This window comes from Patagioenas fasciata, chromosome 1 (assembly GCF_037038585.1).
Source record: "Patagioenas fasciata isolate bPatFas1 chromosome 1, bPatFas1.hap1, whole genome shotgun sequence".
In the NCBI taxonomy this organism is placed as follows: domain Eukaryota; kingdom Metazoa; phylum Chordata; class Aves; order Columbiformes; family Columbidae; genus Patagioenas; species Patagioenas fasciata.
This window is the reverse complement of record NC_092520.1, coordinates 77,195,874-77,213,862: the sequence shown is the minus strand read 5'-3', so window position 1 is coordinate 77,213,862 and position 17,989 is coordinate 77,195,874. Positions and strand designations below refer to the sequence as shown.

The 17,989-nt window shown below is 42.5% G+C and overlaps 1 protein-coding gene across 5 annotated transcripts in view; it reads left to right on the top strand.

The window, feature by feature from the left end:
- B4GALT4 (beta-1,4-galactosyltransferase 4) overlaps positions 1 to 17,366 on the top strand; it is a 41,001-nt gene extending 23,635 nt beyond the window's left edge. For all 5 annotated transcript variants that reach the window (XM_065829212.2, XM_065829210.2, XM_065829215.2 and 2 more), the window contains 6 exons: positions 2,359 to 2,838; positions 3,982 to 4,214; positions 7,782 to 7,969; positions 13,401 to 13,523; positions 16,120 to 16,224; positions 16,651 to 17,366. In XM_065829212.2, the coding sequence (XP_065685284.1) occupies positions 2,571 to 2,838; positions 3,982 to 4,214; positions 7,782 to 7,969; positions 13,401 to 13,523; positions 16,120 to 16,224; positions 16,651 to 16,792 (1,059 nt within the window). In that variant the 5' untranslated portion in view covers positions 2,359 to 2,570 and the 3' untranslated portion in view covers positions 16,793 to 17,366. The remainder of the gene's footprint in view (positions 1 to 2,358; positions 2,839 to 3,981; positions 4,215 to 7,781; positions 7,970 to 13,400; positions 13,524 to 16,119; positions 16,225 to 16,650) is intronic.
- Positions 17,367 to 17,989: the final 623 nt, after the last annotated feature.

Below are 17,989 nucleotides of genomic sequence, written 5' to 3'. Positions count from 1 at the left end.
TAGGTGTATGTGATACCTCTGCCAGCTGATTCTGTAGTAAAAATTCATTGAACAGGTCTGATAAGGTGGAAGGAGAAAAAAGTTTCCAGTTCTCTCTTCTGTTGTCAGTGTTGTCTGTATAGGAGAGAAGTGATGGAGGCATGGTTTTACCCCAGTATGTAAGTGAATCTACCAAGGAGAGCGCATAAGCTGGATACTGTTTTAGTCCTTTTAGGATTATAAAGTGAATTATTTTCAGAAATAAGTAATCAAGCTTACTTTATCCGTGAAATGTGTTACTGACTGCCCCTCAATGTTGCTTTCCAGTTGTTTATTACAAACTGACAGTAGAAAGTACTATGTGCTATTAGCATGCAGCTTAGATTTGCCGATCCTTTTGATCTTTTGAAATTTTATTTATTTATTAATGTTATAGCTGTCCTGAACTGTGTAGATTTCCTCATTTTGTAGGTCAGTTGGATGTTAGGTTTTGTCCAGTGGCTGGTATTTTCTGACAACAGAGTTAATGGCTATCAACAGAAAAACAAACAAACAACTAGTTCTGTTCATTTTCAGGTTTCCTTGTACAGACCCATGCTGTCAATGTTGTACAGGCTATTCTGATGATTTCCCATGTGGAAAATCAGAGGAAACAATATAAATGAGAGCACTAAGCTAATTTTTCTGTCTATCTTAAAACAATGAGGCAGAGACCCAGGTAGTCTCCAGTGTAATTTACCTAGGAACAGAAAGAGTTCTTTGGAAAATGTGGTATCGGGGACCAGGAGACAAGGAGAGGAGGATTAAGAGGAACTTGGGCTTTCTCTTCATGTTTGTTTCGGTGAGTCTGTCCTTGTGTTCTTCAAGAAGACCAGAGAGGGGAAAAAAACCAGCAAAAACTACCTAAAAAGCTGTGGTTATTGGGATGACTGCACGTGTTTGGTTTTTTTTTTTTCCCTTCTTGAGAACCTCTCTCTCTTCCTTTTTTTTTTTTTCTTTCCCTCCTTTCCTTATAAATAATATTCTCTTCTCTGGTATAGCCTCTCTTTGTTTTTTCTGTCTTCTCTCTTTGTGGTCGAAGTGGCTGTGGAGATCCTTCGCCATCAGTGGTAACGTCACTGGAAACTCCTCTCTCGGATCCTTGGAGCAGCGCTGTGTGGTGCGTGTGGATGGAGAGATTGGGTTACCCCTCATTATCCCCTCTGTGTAGTGCCTGCCAAGAGGGACAGTCGCTGGTCATTCCCAGCAAACCCTGAGAAATTCTAGCAGTACACTGAGAATTTCAGCTTGTCAGTCTTAGGTCTGGCTCCCACGTAACATCCCTGTGAATCAGCAAACTTTTCCGGAAGACACTTGGGCTAAACTAGTGGGAATGTAGAGTTACTGTATTCCTTCTGCCAGCAATATCTCTCCTGGGTCTCAAATGCATTTTGAAATCTGGTATAAAATAACCTTCCATGTTTTTGTGTTTCATCCCTTTGATGCAGCCTGTTTCGTGTGCATTGTCTTTAATCACCGCCTTTGCTTCACTTAGCCTTAGTCCTTGTTCTTCTCACAGGTGGCAATTTTCTTGTGTGTTTTCCATATCAAAGCTCTCTTTTATTAAAATTTCATTCTTTCTCTGCTCTGAGATGATAATAACAGACAAATATTAGCATGGTAACTTTATAGTATGATGGCAGTGAAAGGCTGTGTGAAAATGGAGCTCTTGAAAGAGAGCAAGAAACAGAACAAAGGATCAGATCCTCACAGGCATAGTACTGAAAGACCGAACCTTTCCCTTGAAAAGCAGGAAGATTTGCCTCCTGCAGCAACATGTGAGAGGGGAATACAGGGCAAAGACCCTCAAGGTGGTAGTGGCCGGCAGCAGACACAGAGAAACAATTTCTGATGCCAGTCAAGTATTGCAGGGTTCACACTGTGGTGTGCAGAGCAATGCAGCATCAATAATACTCTCTTTCAGAAGAAAACAGTTTAATTCTGCAGCAAGTCATGTGGTTTTCATTTTGGTGGGGGGAGCTGACTTTACTTATAGCCAGGAGAATCCCTTGTCTTGCAGCTGTTGTTAATTTTCATAATAATAGAAGTAGTAAAGCCTGTGTATTGCCAGGCACTGTAGACAGACATAATATGGAGTAGTGATTGCACTTTCTGATTTGAAGGGAGTGGAGAACAAAAAGGAAAGTGATTTGCCTAAAATCGTGTGGCTCGTTTGTGGCTGAGCTAGGATCAAAGTTCAGTGACTTAGTTTATGACCAGTAGTTCACACTTGCTGTTTCTTTCATGTTTTGCCGTAAGTTCTTTTAATGACATCTGTGAAGGAACGGCAGCGGAGGGCAATAGAAACTAACTCTCTCCTTCCTTTTTTCCTTTGTCCAGGTTAAGTCGTATATTCTGGCATTTGAAGAGGAAACAGCACCATGGCTCCATGAATTGCAACAAAGCAGGAAGCATGGCAGCTCTTTCTACCTCCAGCCTTCCTTCCTTACTGTGACAGTCTTCTTGGGACCTTTGGTTGTCCCCCCGCTGGGTGTGCAGTGACCTGCCTCGGCAGCGGAGCAGAGGAAACAGTTTGTAGATCAGGGAGAGCCATGGCCTTGAACTCATGTGCCTTTCACCTCTTCTACAAGTTCAAATTGTTGGTGCTTGTCACTTTGTGTTTGATGGTGCTATGGGCCATGTTCAGCTACTTTGTGGACTCCAGACAGGAAATTACTAAAGCTAAGAGCATGGTGGACAATTTCAGAAAGGTAACTAGCCTGGAGGATAGTCAAAAGGAAGAGAAGATAAAATCAATTGCGAAAGTTCCCACAGTGAAGTCATTCCAGGATCACTGCCCAGCTCTTTCTCCATACCTACGTAAGTGATGGTGCTTTCCTCTCCTCTCTAACAAGTTAAATCTGCTTTGGGACTGTTGACTTGATTTTTTTTTTCCTCGCTGTTTTACCATTAAGACACTTTTCCTGTGAAACAAATACAATGCAGCCAGTTGCAGTAAGCAGTTCTGGGTGAGGAAGTTACATGTGGCACAGAGTACCTTTTGCATTATTTTAATTAAATTATCTTTATCTTGACCACAAGTCTTTTCACTGTTCCTCAATTTTTTGCATTTTCATTATTAGATGTATTTTTGTGTCCCTGTCTTGACAACTGAAGGGCTTCGCTGCTGCATTGGGGTTAGCAGTACTTACATTGAAGGTCCAAATAGGTGACTGTTTCCTTAGCTTGGCTGTTTTTATTAGCCCACTTCTTTTGTTGTCTCGGTGTTGCTAGCAGTACCAGGCTTCTGCTTTGCAGTACCATGTAATTGTCATCTTCCTCTTCCTTTTTTGTGAACCCGATTAAGGATTTGTTTGGGAAGCTGGATTCTTCTGATGAAGTCCAAAAAGCTCCTGTCTAGTTGCACACTAAGACACATTTGCTTAGGTAAATGCAATGCGGCTGCAGCTGTCACAGTTGCCTTGTTTCTCTTTCATGGGTTTGCTGAGTCCAAGTCTGGAGGGGCTGGAATTATAGCTCAGTGCAAGAGAAGTGATGAAAACTTCATTTAGCTACAGAAAGCCTTGGTAGATTTTATCTTATGAATTCATAGCCTTAAGCCTGTGGTGCTTTTTTTTTTGTTGTTTTTTTTTTGCCATGCTGTAAGCAGAGATGACTTCTCACAGCCACAGTTCTATGTCTCTTTCCACTTTGCTCTCCTCTGCTTTGCCTTGGCGGCTGTTTCTGGCCAATCCTCCTGTGGCAGCGTGGAACTTCTCTTGATTTTTTTTTTTTTTTTAATACATTTGTTTTGATCATCACTATAATCAGTTTAAGCAACTGAACACTCCATACCCTCTCTATGTAATGTCTTTGTAGCACTACTTTTCTCTTGGAAAGGCAGGGAAACCAACTGGGGCTTGAACCTGGGTTTCTTGTGCTGGTTACAGAGTGCCTCATTACATGACTGGACTAGCCACAACCAGAAACACCTCAGGAACACTTCTTGTGCTTCTCTGACAGGAGGTGCCAGCAAACTCACCTTCAAAGCATCTCTCACACTAGAAGAAGTTGAAAAGGAGAACCCTCAGGTATCCAAGGGCCGGTATCACCCTACAGAGTGCTCAGCATTGCAGCATGTGGCCATCCTCATCCCACACCGCAATCGAGAGAAGCATCTGCTGTACCTCTTGGAGCACCTCCACCCCTTCCTGCAGAGGCAGCAGCTGGACTACGGCATCTATGTTATTCACCAGGTGAGGCAACTGTGCGGGGTTGTGTTTGGGTGGGGTGCTGTGCAGTCTGAGGAGGGCGTTGCTGCTGCCTCTGCTGTCCAACATCAGCCCTCCCAGCCTGCTTCAGACACTTCTGCTTGTAGAGGGATGCAGCTGTGTGTGCAGCCATTGCTGGTTGCACTGCAGGATCTTGGCTGCTGTTAGCAAAGCTGGGAAGTGTGAACAAACAGTGTCTCTAACCGGTGACCATTTCTCAGTCTAAGTAGCTCACTGTTCCCGAGTTATTCAAGGCAGGCATGTTTTGCCGTACTAGTGCAACTCGCTTCTCTTGCAGTGTACACGTACGTAACTGGGCTGACATGTTTTCTGTCTTTAAATTTGAAATTTTTTGGATTGGAGGCCTCGGTTTGTATCTAGCTCTTCTCTCCCATCTCATCCGCTTACTGACTGTTGTGTAAGCTGTGTGTATCATGTGTTTGTACTTATTTCTGCTGTCTCAAACTAAACATGCCAGCTACTGCTTGTGGGTGCTTCACTTGTCCAGCAAGGACTGTGGGAAGAAATAGTCGTGGCAGAGCATTTGGATCTTGAAAGATTTAGTAATTTCTTTATTTGTGTTCCTTCTAGCTCCACTGAGTCAGTGGCTAAAATTCAAGCATACGGGCATGTCACATTGTCTTTGATCTAATGTGCTTATGTTCAGGTCACATAAGCTAAAAGCAGTATAGATTTCTCTTTTGTAATATCTTGTATTTTTCTTGATCCTTTATAGTATTTGCTTTCTTTTACTGTTGTTTACTTAAGTGTTCTGCTTTGACTCAGTACAGATTTTTCAGACAGCAGGAGAAAAAGATAAATCAATGTGGTTTCTCTTTCCTTCTGTTTAAAGAGGCTAGAGTCAATCAGTAAGAGGCAGTGCATTCTAGGTGAAAGCTTATACTTTTGCTGAATGACACGGCACAACAGCAAAAAAGTCATGGCAGGATATATACTTTCAGTTGGAATAGACTGTTCTTTCATTGTTTAGAGTCATCATGTGGCCTGTAGAGTGGAAAAAATGAGGCTTTTTTCTGCATTTGTATGTACTGTAATTATATGTATCATGGCCCACCAACTAGCAAGCAGTAGTTACTAATAAATCATTGGGAGAATGGATGCATGTTCTTCGTTTATTGCAATACGTGATCTGGAGAGCAGCAGTTGTCATGTTAGCAAAAGTAATACAGAAGTAGGAAAGTCTTGTCTGATGTGAGCAGCGATGTCAAGTCTGAGCTTGTTCTATCAGAGTTTTTACTTGGAAGATGGAAACTTTTGCTTGACCTTTTCCTTTAGATAGGCATACTGAAAGACTGGAAAGTGGGTCTAACAAAACTCTCTTTTATGGCAAATACGTTTTCACTCTCCATTTGTGATGCCATTAGTTGTTTCAAGTATCGTTTGGGAAAAGCAGTAGTTAAAACCAGAACTTAACTATTTAAAATACACTGAGCTTACTTCGGAGGAAGATTAAGAAATGGGCCACTTTTATGTTTTTCTCTGTGTGCTATTGAAGGGCATACTCCAGATCTCTTCTTTATGGGCTACTTCTAACAATTTGAAAACTGTGTTTCTCTGCACCAATGTGTGCATACATGATACTGAAAAAAATGTGAATTTGTAATCCTTGAAGGGGGGAATAATTTATTTCTCAACATAAGCTTGTCATTTGGTCAGTATTCTTCTTCTGTAGCAAGGAAGGAAGACAATTCTCCCCTCAATAAAAGATGAGAGTAAACTTTGCTGTTGGTTCAGCATGTGGTCTAGCGTTGAAAACTGCCTTTCCTGGAAGGCAATTCTAGCCACCTGTTTGCTGCTTTTGTGCAAGAAGCAGCCTGTGGTGGCTTCACTGCTGGGGGAACCAGAACTACAGGAGATGGGAGATGCTGCTGCTGAACTGGGCTGGGTCTGGTACCCGATACCCGTGAAGTTCTTTGTATGTTTTTTTTTTTCTAGTCATCTGAGTTGTTCTGTTCACTCAATAACCTGTGTTTTCATCATCAGGAGAAGATTATCTGACAGATAGTTTAATATGCAAGACACTTAAACCTGCTCTAAAAAAAACGAACAACAAACAAAAAACCCTCAGAAATTTGATATCATAGATTTTGGGTGAATTGTATCTAAATTTTTATTGGAAAGGTGATTTCCTGACTGAGAATGGAAGCAAATGATTATCCCTCTCATAATTTCTCAAAGTGGGCACTGGGCTCTGTTTCCTTAACTGCAGGTAAGGAGCCATAAATCTGCTTTGTGCAGGAGCACGTGGCTGTTGGCGATGGTGAACAAATTGCTGCTTTAGAGCAAAGCTTTACTACTTAGAATGAAAACACATGCTTTGTATCAACTGCTTTTCCCTACAGCTAACCTCTCTCAGCAGCAGAGGCCAGCTTCTTTCTTATCTTCCATGGACCCTCTTTCTGTCCAGGCAGCTTCCTAGCAAATGACCCCTTTCTCCTGAAAATTGCTTTTTTTAAAAAACAAACAAACAAACTTGTAATTCTGGAAAATATGCTTCCTATCAGTTTCTGGGAGCACAAGGGCTTGGCTCTGTGCCTCCCAAGTGAGAACTGGAGGCAGCTGACCCCTTTGTCCTCAGCAGCAGAAAACTTTCTACAGGCTGGCATGTCTGTACAGCCCAGTGAAAAATAAATGGCAAGATAAGCACACCTGTTGCTGCAGAGTGAATGGTGTCATGGTAAGCTTACAAAACTGCCAGGAGTGTGTATATATGTGTATACCTCAAAGGTGGAAAATTATATTTTTGAAAAGTGAAGATGCAGTAACTTACTGCAAAAGCAAACAACAAAGACCAGTAAAAGTAAAGTGAAGCTCTGTGCTATGGGGAGTTCCTGTGCAGCCAAACAATTAGGTTATAGATAGGAGTTAAAAATGAAAATAACTTATTTTTATTTCCCACTCTGCCACCTACTGTGTGCTTAGGGAACTACACTGCACTCTTTAAGCATTGCTCTCCTCCAAGCTGTGTGGACAAGCATAGATCACCTGTGGCAGAGTGGCAGGTGCTCTGACATCTACGAATGAATTAGTACAGGAGTAATGTTTTTTATGTCTGTCTTTGTTTTAATTTTATTTATTTTAGATCTTTTTTTGGGGGGTGGGGGGTGTTGGAGGTTTTTTGTTTCTTTCTTTTTAAACTCCGATAAGCCTTACTGACACAGTTGTATGAAGCACCAGTTTCTCAACAGTTTACTGTTGCATCTTTTACTATGTAGCCTGATGGGAACTCCAGCACAGGAGCAGCAATGGTAGTGGAGTTGCATCGTGCAGCATGTGTGCTGCTGGTGCCCAGGTAACCGTCAGCACTCCTGGCCCTGGCTGTGTTTGTTCATGGCAAGCAGAGACTGAAGAAACACTCTGCACCACTGGCTGCTCTGGTAATATATCTGATGTTATGGGGGAGCTCTTTGTGCTGTGACGCAGGCACGTGGTGGCACACTGTGCAATCAGAACAAATGCCCAGGAACGGGTCACATTCAAAAGGTTTGACTCTTTCTTCAGGGTGGTTTTTTTTTCCATTCTGTTTCACAGGCTGGCAGCACCAAATTTAATCGAGCTAAACTGCTGAACGTAGGATACCTAGAAGCCCTAAAAGAAGCAAACTGGGACTGTTTCATTTTCCATGATGTGGATCTGGTGCCAGAAAATGACTTTAATGTCTACACGTGTGACAGACAACCAAAGCACCTTGTAGTTGGCAGGAACAATACTGGATACAGGTAGGAAACCAGTAATATGGAAATAATACCATCTGGGAAATGCCACGTTACTGATAATGTTCCTCTTCTGATAGAGCTGTATACTGGTATCTACCCTTCCTTCTGACACCAGATTTCTGAGGGTAATGGTCTGCCTCTCTAGAGCGCCTCCTGACAAAAGAGAACTGTGTGGCATGTTTGAAGTCAGCTCTGTGTTCACCTGTACAAATTATCATTGTCATCGTTCTGGTTTCTGGGGTGAGGTAAATTGTGTTCCGAGAGGAAAGCAACATGACAGAGGTTGTGCAGAGACCTTCGGTCAAAGCTAAATATACATTTGCAGTCTCCTGGTCCTGTGATTTTGACATTGTCATCTTACTATTGTGCTAATAAAATTGCCACTTAGGCTTTGCTGCTGAAGAGGTAACTTCTGATATTGAGAGCTCAAATGCGAGAATTTGCCAAGGGATGGTGTTGTCCTTTATTTAGCTGTATAGCACCTAATACAGGATTGTTCTGATTTTTAAAGGGGTGTCCCTATCTGATAGTCTGGTATAAATAATTTAAAGCAAAAAGTCAGGTTCAGTTTACCTCAGAGAAAAAAAAGCTTCTGAACTCGATGAATTAAATGACTAGAGTGGTTTCATTGAATGTGTTTATTTCAAGAGTCACCCTTTAGGTCATGTCACTCTAAATATTAATTAGGCTCTTCAAAAGCTGATCTCTGAGTACTTTGAAGTAAAGGTCTGCTTTGCTTCTGTGTTTCCTTTGTTAAATAAATGAGAAAGAGGTGGGATGTGCAAATTCTTATATAGTATAATATTAACTTTCCAGTTATTCAGTGAAAAGAGGAACAAGCACAAACGAACGAGGCTCATGACAAGTTTTTGAAGCACTGTGCTTTGCAGAGAGGATGCTGGAGGCTACAGGATGGTCATTCACCAAAGCAACAGAACCACTGCTTTGGTTAATTGACAGGCATGTAGAATCCAGGCTAATAAGATGGCACAAAGCTTGAGGTGTTTTACTTAACCTCCTGTGCCTTAGTTACTGAAAGTGTTTAGCTTCCATAAGTATGCAAATGGACTTCTTTGCTTTTATTAAGGGTTCTTTTTACTAATTATTTCCTCAGATTTCTCCTGTTTGTAGAAGGAAGCTGTTAGTTACAGGTTAGCTTTAAGTTTTGGCTTTCAAGAGTCTTACACTGACAAAATGTTTTTATTGTGAATCCCCTGCACCAGTATTCGCTAGGATACTGGTGGTTTGAATTAGATTTGTGCTTTCTTTTCTGTGTCACTGCTTCTGTTTATGCATCTGTGAGGTGGGGATAACAATGCTCTACTTCCAAGGGAATTCCTGGGAACGTTTGAAGGAATTGAGATCCTGAGCTCAAGAATGATACCTAAACTGAGCTGAGGCCACAGGTTGAAATCCTGTTTGGGTGCCCTCAGTCTTTTGTTTAGGCTGAGGTGAGCATACTGAGACATGTCACTCAGATGAGGTTGACAATATTGAAGTCATACAGGATCTGCATTAACACAAAATGTCCTGGGCAGGAATGTGGGTTTTCTGTGGGTTTCTTGTGGATTTTTGTTTTTCTTCTGGGGGGGGATATCATCTATGGTGATGCAGTGCATGCAAGCCTTAGCAGCTGTGCAGCTCTGGAGAGCAAGTACCCTATGTTTAGTAATATAAACTACAACTTGAGTTTAGATTCTTTGAGAAAAGGTTTATATATTCAAACTTTAAAGATAAGGGTGGGAAAAAAGCTTTCCTAGCATAGCTAAGCTATTTCTTTGAGAGCGGCACGATATCCTTTCCTTATGACCATTTTGATTTTATGACTTCTTCAGTCCCATTTTAAAAATCCCAAAGGAGATACTCTGATATTATCTTGTCCTCAGGGAAGAGGTGGTTGAATGCTGTTACAAAGGTGTGCTTTTATAGATGATGTCACCTAAGAGCAAGATATGCCTGGGCTGTGCCAGTTCTGCTCTGCCTGAGGAGGGTTGAGTGGGCAGCACTGTCCTGGTTACAGCTCTGGCTCCTTCAGTGTCTGCCTCTCCAGGGGTGCAGGGGAATGATGGGGTGTGTAAGCTCCTTGCTGTCCATTCTGCCCCTTCACTGCACTTCTCTAGGGTACCGATAGCAGGAGTCTCAAGGTAGTAATGGATAATTCAGACTTGATAGGGCCTCACCTGCCTTATGGTTGGTCTCCTGTAGGAAAGGAGAAAAAGAGAAGAGAGCAAGAAAGACTAAAAATTCCAGAGGTAGAAAACAAGACAGGTAGAGTACAAGAGACTGCATCTGCTCAGAACAATCCTTTTTTGTATGTTTATATAGATAACACCATATTTTGGAAAGTATGTCACAATCCCAGCAAATGACAGTTAAAGCTTTTTTCAGACAACTGGAAGAAGCCTCATGTATACAGGCCCAGGTCCTCATGGAAGACCTCAGTCATCCTGGTGTCTGCTGGAAGTGCAACACAACAGGGTACAAGTCGTCCGGCAGATTTCTGAAGTGAACTGATGGCAATGTCTTGACATGGGTGATCAGAGCCGATGAAAGGAGGTGTTATGCTGAACTTCATACTTACAAAGAAGAACTGATCAGGGATGCGAAGGTCAGAAACAGAGAAGGAATGAGGCAAATAGCAAGATCACAACCCTGGACTTCCTGTTCAGGGATCTGCTTGGAAGAATCACCTGGGAGGTGACCCTGGAGAGAAGAGGGGTTCTGGAGAGCTGGTAGATCTTTAGGGGCTGCCTCCTTCATGCTCAAGAACGGTCCATGCCATGTGCAGGAAATTAAGCAAAGGTGGATGGAGACCTGTGTGGATGAACAAGTAGCTGCTGAGAAAACTTGAGCAAAAAAAGGGAGCATGAAAGAGGTGGAGGCAGAGTCAGATGACTTGCAACAGCACACAAGGTGCTGTCTAAGCATGCAGGGATGGAGTGAGGAAAACCAAAGCATATCTGGAGTTGAATCTTGCAAGCATCGTGAAGGGCTTCTACATGTATGTTAGCTGCTGGGAAGACTAGGGAAAATATGTACCTGCTGTGTGGCAGGGGACTTGGTGACAAGGGACAAGAAAAAGTCCAAGATAATCAATGTCTTCTCTGTCTTGGTCCTTACTGGCAAGATTTGTCTTCAGGAATCCCAGGCTCCTGATAACAGTGGAAAAGTTTGGACTTACAATGACTTACCTTTGATGGAAGAGAATCAAGTTAAGGAATACTTAAATAAACTGGGCATACACCATAAAATCATATGACCCAATGGGATGTGTCCATGAGTGCAAAAGGAACTGGTTGCTGTGATTGTGAGGCCATTCTGTTATCTTTGAAAGGTCATGATGATTGGAGGAGGTTCCTGAGGACTGGAAGAAAAAAAATGTCACTTCTATCTTCAGGACAGGCAAGGAGGATTTGAGGAACTACAGGCTGATGAACCTCACTTATTAATCCCTGGGAAGGTGATAAAGCAAATCTATTCACAAGTCATGCCTGATCGACTTGATAACCTTCTCTGAATTGACTACATGAGTGGATGAGGGAAGAGTAGTGGGTAGTGTTTATCTTGACTTAAAGGAGGCTTTCAACGCTGTCTCCCGTTACATCCCGATTGATAAAGTGATGAAGTATAAACTAGATAGTGGCCAGTGAGATGGACTGAACAGTGACAGAACTGCTGAGCTCAAAGGGTTCTGATCAGTGAAACAAAGTCCAACTGGAGACCAGTTACTAGTGGTTTACCCCAGGGGTCAATACTGTGGACAGTACTGTTTAACATCTTCATTAGTAACCTGGACAATAGGGCAGAGTGCCCCTTCAGCAACTTTTCAGAAGATATAAATCTTGGAGGAGTGGTTGATGCATGAGGGACTTTGCCAGGCTGCAGAATGTGGCCAGCAGGAATCTCAAGTGTAGTAGTTCCACTCAAAGGAGATGCAGAGCCCTGCAGCTGGGGAGGAGTAACTTCATGGACTCGTGTGTGCAGGAGGCCAACTTTGCAGAAGAGGACCTGGAGTCCTGGCAGACACCAAGCTGAACATCAGCCAGCAATGTGGCCTTGTGGCAAAGGCTGCCTGTAGCATCTTGGGCAGCGTTAGGAGGGGCATCGTCAGCAGGTTGTGGGAAGTGATTGTGCCCCTCTACTCAGCACTGGTGGAATGGTATCTGGAGTGCTGTGCCCAGTTCTGGGTTCCCCAGTGTGACAAAAATGTGTATATAGTGGAGGGAGTCCAGGGCAGGGCCATGGAGATAATTATGGGATTGGAGCGTCTGAGAAATGAAGAGAGGTTGACAGTGCTGGGACTGTTCAGCATGGAGCAATGGCAGCTCAGGAGGGATCTTACTAATGTGGATAGGGAATGAAGAAGGTGGAGCCAGGCCCTTCTCAGTCAGAGGCAAGAGGCATAAACCGAAATACAGGGAATCTCATTTAAACATACAAAAAACTGGAACAGGCTGCCCAGGGAGGTTGTGGAGTCTCCATCCTTGGAGATGCTCAGAACCTGAATGGATATGGACCTCAGCAACTTGCTCTAGCAGACCTGCTCTGAACAGAGTGGTTGGACTACTTGATCTCCAGAAGCTCCTTCAACCTCTGTGCTTCTCCTTTGATCCTACGAGAGGAGCAAAAATTAGCCAGGAGAAAGAGTCTGTGAGGGAGGTTGTATGTGGTGTATTTTTGGGGTTTGTTTTGTTTTGTTACGGGTTTTTGGTTTTAGGAGGTTTTTGGTGATTTCTTGGTTTTGTGTGTGTTTGTTTGTAATAAAGGCTGTGTTATAATGGTTACCTTAAGGGCCAAGGAAGAGGAGGGTGTCATAAAATGCAATTAACAAAATGGTATAAGCATGGTATGTAAATACCTTTTTAAAGTAGATGCAGTTTCCAGGAGAAGGAAGGTAGAAGTTAGAAATTAATCTCATTTGGAGCTGAGCTCCATCACATTATGTTACTAAGTAACTTGCACTGCACCTTACCATGGAATTGGTCCTGCATCATTCCTAACAGAGCTGAGGTCCCACAGCAGGTGCCCCCTTGCTGTGATCTGATTTCATTCCATGTTTTTCAGATTCAGCTCTAAGACAGCCAAGGGCTTTGCTATCATTTTTGCAAAGCTTCCACTATATTAGTGTGTGGCTTTGTTCCTTTTCTGCTCCTCGGAGTCCTTGATGTCCCTTTTTGACTGGCAAGGGGGGTTGCGTAAAGAGGGTGACTACTGCTGAAGGCTCTGTTCTCTCAGTTGGAGCATTAACCTTTTATGGCCTAAAGCAAACCACCATCTTTTTGTGAAAGAAGAAGAAAACAAAACCTGCCTCATGGATTTGTGCGCCCTTAACTCTGTGAAAGATGGGTCTAGATCCAGAGTTTCAGAGGGATATTTTCCTTGTTGGTAGAATGTGACTTTTAATTCTTTGTTCTCTCTTCCTGTGTACTTCTAGGTTACGGTACCAGGGATATTTTGGAGGTGTAACTGCTCTAACAAGAGATCAGTTTTCCAAGGTGAATGGATTCTCTAACAACTACTGGGGTTGGGGTGGAGAAGATGATGACCTTCGAATCAGGTAATTTATTTATTTATTTATCTATTTATTTATTTAAAAGCTAGACAGAAATGGATGCGAGAGGTAGACAAATTTGTTTTAAAAAACAAAAATGGAGTGACTTCACACATAGCTTTCAAAGGTGGAACACTACAGGAGCCTTCAGTTCAAAACAGTCTTGCTGTGGGGATTTGGAGTGTGAGAGGCAGTTCTGTGAACAGTTTCCTCTTTGAAAAGGTTCGGCACACCTGAGACGTCATCCTCCTCCTGACAGAATTGTTGGCTGGGTGTGGGTTTTGTTGTGGGTTTGGGTTTTTTGGGTGTTGTGGGTTTGGTTTTGGCTTGTTTATCTTTTGTGTGTGTGTTTTTTGGTGTGGTGGTTTTTTTGTTTATTGGTTGTAGGGGTTTTTTTTTGGTTGTTTTGTTTTTGTCTCAGCCAGACAGTATTTGTATTCTTGCTTGGAAACTGGTAATAACTGAAATAAAATGACGGAAGTCTGGAGTATGATTTGCCAAAGAGACCCAAATGTATCGAGTTCCAATACTTTGCAAGAGTGTGGGAGTGTTTCGGTTTTGGTGGGATTGGGTTTTTTTGCATTCATCGATTACCCAAGCAGGGCTTAGTTTGTACGTGGGTGGTGTTGATGATAGTTAAGATAATGAATAACTTGAATTTTATAAAGAGTGCATGTGTACGCATATGCCCTCTGCTCTTGTTAAAACTAGTTTTGCAGACATGCCTGCCAGTGTAGGAGAAACTTGTTTGTTTGAGAGGTTTAGTGAGACAAAGAAGTCAACAAAACTTTTATCTTGAACTTTTGCTTTCTGCCTAGGAAGAAACCTCTAATACTGCATTGTTATTAGTGGAGAAAGGAAAAACAACAACAAACAGAACCCCACAAGCTCTGTTGACAGAGCCTATCAATTTGTAACTTGGGTATATTCTGTCATTCTTAAGTGTTTATCCTTTTCAGTTGCTTAAATATGCAAACAAACATTTTGGGGACATAAAATTCATATCCCTTGCGATGCTAAATAATTATGCTGGTGAAACAAGCATCCTAAAGTTAGGAACTTCCAAATGAATGTTTTTGTCTGTGTTAGTTTAGTAGATCGGTCAGCTGTATCTCAAATCTAAAAGCTCTGCTGGTGACGTGAATTTCTGTCCCTTAATTACAACTTTTTTTTTTCTCCCTACCTCTACCTAGATACACCAGCTTCTCCTTTGTGACCTCTTGGGAGCTGGCTTTTATAGTGGAAAGGAGATAGCAGGTCCCATCTTATTCTCCAGCTCCCTGAGAAGTGTCACAGTTAACGAGTGAACAAAGGTGATAGTGGTGTTCTTTCAAATGTTCCTGTGGGCAGCAGGGAACCAGCTGTGCAGCAGATCAGCAGGATTTACTGAGGGTCTCAGTGATGTTTGCAAGTGGTTGGAATCAAATATGATGCTTGCTTGTGCATGGTGCCTTATAACTTTGCAGCTGTTGTGGTCTTGGTGGGGAAACTAAGTCATATAAGCCGGAGCATGCAATGCAACTGGACTTGGCTCATGCTTTTCCTCTTGGGTTGACCTTGGACTGGGCTGGTTACACAGTTTGCAGCAGGTAGGGACTGGGAAGCTTGCTGTCTCGGTGGGTGGCTGTGCAGAGAGATCCTTGCAGCGTTCCTCAGCAAAGACAGCAGATGGCAGTATCACCTTCGATATCTTCAGGAACTCAGGGCTGGAGAGTTCTTGGATGGTCTGACTGTTTTGCCTCTATGCTGTGATGGTCTCTTCTGGGCCCTTTCCTAAGGTGTGCATCACAACGAGATTTTCAAATCATTTGCTGTATTGGTTTGATAACTTAGGGCTAGAAACAGTCATTGCAAGGCTGTAGGGGCTCAGTTTCTTCAATTCTTGGTTTCCTATTGCTCTTTCAGCTGCTTATGTGACTAGCAAGGACCCCAGGCTATTCCTTAATTCAATTTTTCATGAATTTAACCCTTTCTACTGACAGGAAAAATTCTTGTGCTCCACAGATATGTTTAAGGACAAAAGCTCCAACCAAGTGCCTGATGTCAGACACTAAAAATTCACATATGGGGCTTAATGTTTCTGTCACTGTTTTCAGAAAGCAATTTTTCATATCAACAAGTGAAAATTTTGCAGCTGCCTGCCAACTGTTAAAAAAGAAAGCAAGTTTCCACACCCCACCCCCTTTTTTTTTTAACGTGGAGAACTATCAAGTTACAGGGGCTTTCTTGCAGGAGTTGAGATGATCTTGTTGCAAAATATGTGAAATCTTGCTACAGACCTCCCAGGGTAGTAAAAACTACACCAGACAATACTAATTTAAATGTGCTCTATTCTATAATGTGTGCATAAAGCTCTACATGATCTCTACTGTACTAACTACCTGCTTCTGTTCAAAAGAAGGGGGTATCTGTCACCCTACTGGACCTGCTCCCCAGAAATGCAACTCTGAGCCCCACTTCTCTGGCAAAATAAATAGGCTGTTGAAGTTCTCTGTGCTTGCTTCCATGGCACCTATAAGAAATGAAGTCTCCAAATGTTTTTTTTTCCTTAAGAGCTTGGTTACTGGTGATGTCTTGCTCACACCACTATTCTTTCTTTCAGGGTTGAGATACAGAAGATGAGAGTCGTGAGGCCATCTGCTGACGTAGCCAGGTACACAATGATCTTCCACAAACGAGACCACGGTAATGAAGAGAATGGAGAGAGGTGAGTCATGAACAGTGGTCCAACTTGCATTCTCTTGGTATGTGGCGTGGGGCTGGGCAACTGGGGCAGAGTTCTTTGCTCTAGGCCAAACAGGCATTTTGTGGTAGCTAGAGGCTCTGGGGGACACCACTGTTCACAGCTGGCAGTTGTTCTGTATGTGAGATCTACCTAGAATTGACTGGGTCATGTTCCTTAGAAACTTCCAAAGTTGTAGTTACATGGATATGATTTATCATTTTAGAGATTAAGCCAAAGAACTCATTTCACCATGTCTGATTGTCCATGCTGGACAGGAAAAGCATAATTGCATGTTTGCAGTAGATACAGAATGGCCATAGCTCTGCCTTTAATTTTACTAGTAGTGGGAGAGAGCTCAAAACTCCTCTCCTATGCATGTCATAAAGATTTTCTCCTCCTTGTCCTCAGGATGAAGCTTCTACATCAGGTATCTAGGACATGGAAAACAGATGGACTGAACTCTTGTTCATATAAGCTGCTCTCAGTGGAACATAACCCTTTATATGTCAACATCACGGTGGATTTCAGTGTGCAGCCCAAGATCTCATAAGGATGAGTGCCACACAGATTAGACGAAGTGGCAACAGATCGTGTTTGTGGTTGCTGTTACAGCAGATGACTCCCGGCACTCTGCTTGAAAGAGTATTTCAGTAGCACAGAAGAAAGTTTTTCTTCACAGCATCTAATTGATTGGTTGAGAATTTCCTTTTGTGAGGACTGGAGATAGTGGCTGACCTGAGAGACAGGTCCTAATGTTCATCTATGCACTTTCTGCTGGGACATCTGCAAAAGTGACCTTGTTTGGGCTGGTCCAGCAGAAGGACTTGAACTGAGTCTCCTGAAAAAAAAAACAACATTCTTGCAACTATTTCTACCTAAACTTCCTATTTGTTGTAGGGGGAAGACAGCCTAGCACTGCCAATGCTCCCATGACTTCAAAACAAACAGGTCAATCTTCTATTAGAAGCACAAGAATTCTTGACCAACCACAAACTTGCTGAAAAAAAAATAATCATTTTTCCAATGTGAGGAAAAACTGTTGATGTGTGAGGGAAGGGCAATAATGGCAATATGTGAGAAGATTTTAAAAGTCTCTCAATAAATACTCTCCAATGAACTCAAAAGGCTTCCCTTGTCCTTCATGAGCTCAGCTCACTCTGCACTGCGATTGCTGAAATGTCTTGTGGCAAGATGGAAGTCTGAGTTCTGTAGTAGGCTGTGTGTTATTCTGGTGGATCTGGAAGGAAAGGCAGTGGCCAACTGTGTTGGATGGAAGAAATTGCTGTCCACATCGTTTAATGCTTCGGGCCACAGTTAGCAGAGTGCATATTTGTATACATACCCAGGCCATTATTATTTGTAATTCTTGTGTTAGAAGATTAGTGAAAGTCTGTGGTTAACTAACTGTTCCAGTATGCTGCAGGGTTTCTGTTAAGGTCTTGATTAGAGCACTTTCCTTACTATGTTATACCTAACTGTCCTTGTGCCTGTGTGTTGGATATGCATCCTTTGCAGGCAGATGTAAAGCCAGGGTTGGGGGAGTTTCTTGTAGGACACAATATAGTAAGAACTACAAGACAAAAAGCAGCTTCTGCTTGCTATAATATTGAAGAATGGTCCTCTAGCTGGGTGACACATTATTCCAGCTGTAGAGAAGGCTGAAGCTTTAAATAAATGCTTAGCTTAAATGCAGCTTTTTGCATTAACAGGGAATTTTAGTATCTGCAAGTTACAAGCAAAAAAATAC